The sequence below is a fragment of the Atta colombica genome, unplaced genomic scaffold (assembly GCF_001594045.1).
Source record: "Atta colombica isolate Treedump-2 unplaced genomic scaffold, Acol1.0 scaffold189, whole genome shotgun sequence".
Taxonomy (NCBI): Eukaryota; Metazoa; Arthropoda; class Insecta; order Hymenoptera; family Formicidae; genus Atta; species Atta colombica.
Window position 1 is genome coordinate 3,249,464 of NW_017259281.1, and position 687 is coordinate 3,250,150.

Consider the following 687-nt stretch of genomic DNA (forward strand, 5'->3'; position numbering starts at 1 on the left):
ATATATATATAAAATATATATACATCAAACTCGTGTAGATAAAAGTATAAAAGAATAACTAACCTATTCTTCCAGGCATAAATTCTGCAGTAATCGTTCGGAATATTGAACATTTGTATTACAGTGTAACTTGATGCATTCGCATACGAATATATACGCATTGTACTTTGCTGTAATTTCTTTTTTAATTAATAAAGTGTGATATTTACAGTAGAAATTTTCATTACAAATACTGAAAGAAAACATACATAGATATGTATATTAGTATGCAATCATATACAGGGTTTCCATGTAAGTGGCGACTCTTTTTTTTTTTGTAAACAGAGATTAGACCTAATAAATATAATATGATTGATGTATTAATGATATGTGATCATCTGATGATGACATGTTATTATCTGATTAATATGTAAGAGTCAGAAGTTAATCACGTCGCAAGATTACAGAAAATCTAAGTATACTCACAATAGTGTTTAGTTAGAAATTATGTTTAATTTGATATTATATTTATTAGATCTCTGTTAGTTTTTTAAAAAAAGATGATCACTTATATGCGAGGACTCTGTATATTTATATATAGAGTCCTACTCTATAAAAATTTTTTTATCAAAATTATATCTTTTTAAGTTTATAACATTCTAATATGTTATATTTCTATATTTTTATAATATTTTTATAATATTATAA

The 687-nt window shown here is 23.6% G+C and overlaps 1 protein-coding gene across 1 annotated transcript in view; it reads right to left on the bottom strand.

Moving 5' to 3' along the window:
- Window positions 1-63: 63 nt before the first annotated feature.
- Window positions 64-687, bottom strand: part of LOC108686753 — a 1,750-nt gene continuing 1,126 nt past the window's right edge. The window contains exon 2 of the mRNA XM_018192203.1: window positions 64-232. Within this exon, the coding sequence (XP_018047692.1) occupies window positions 64-232 (169 nt within the window). The remainder of the gene's footprint in view (window positions 233-687) is intronic.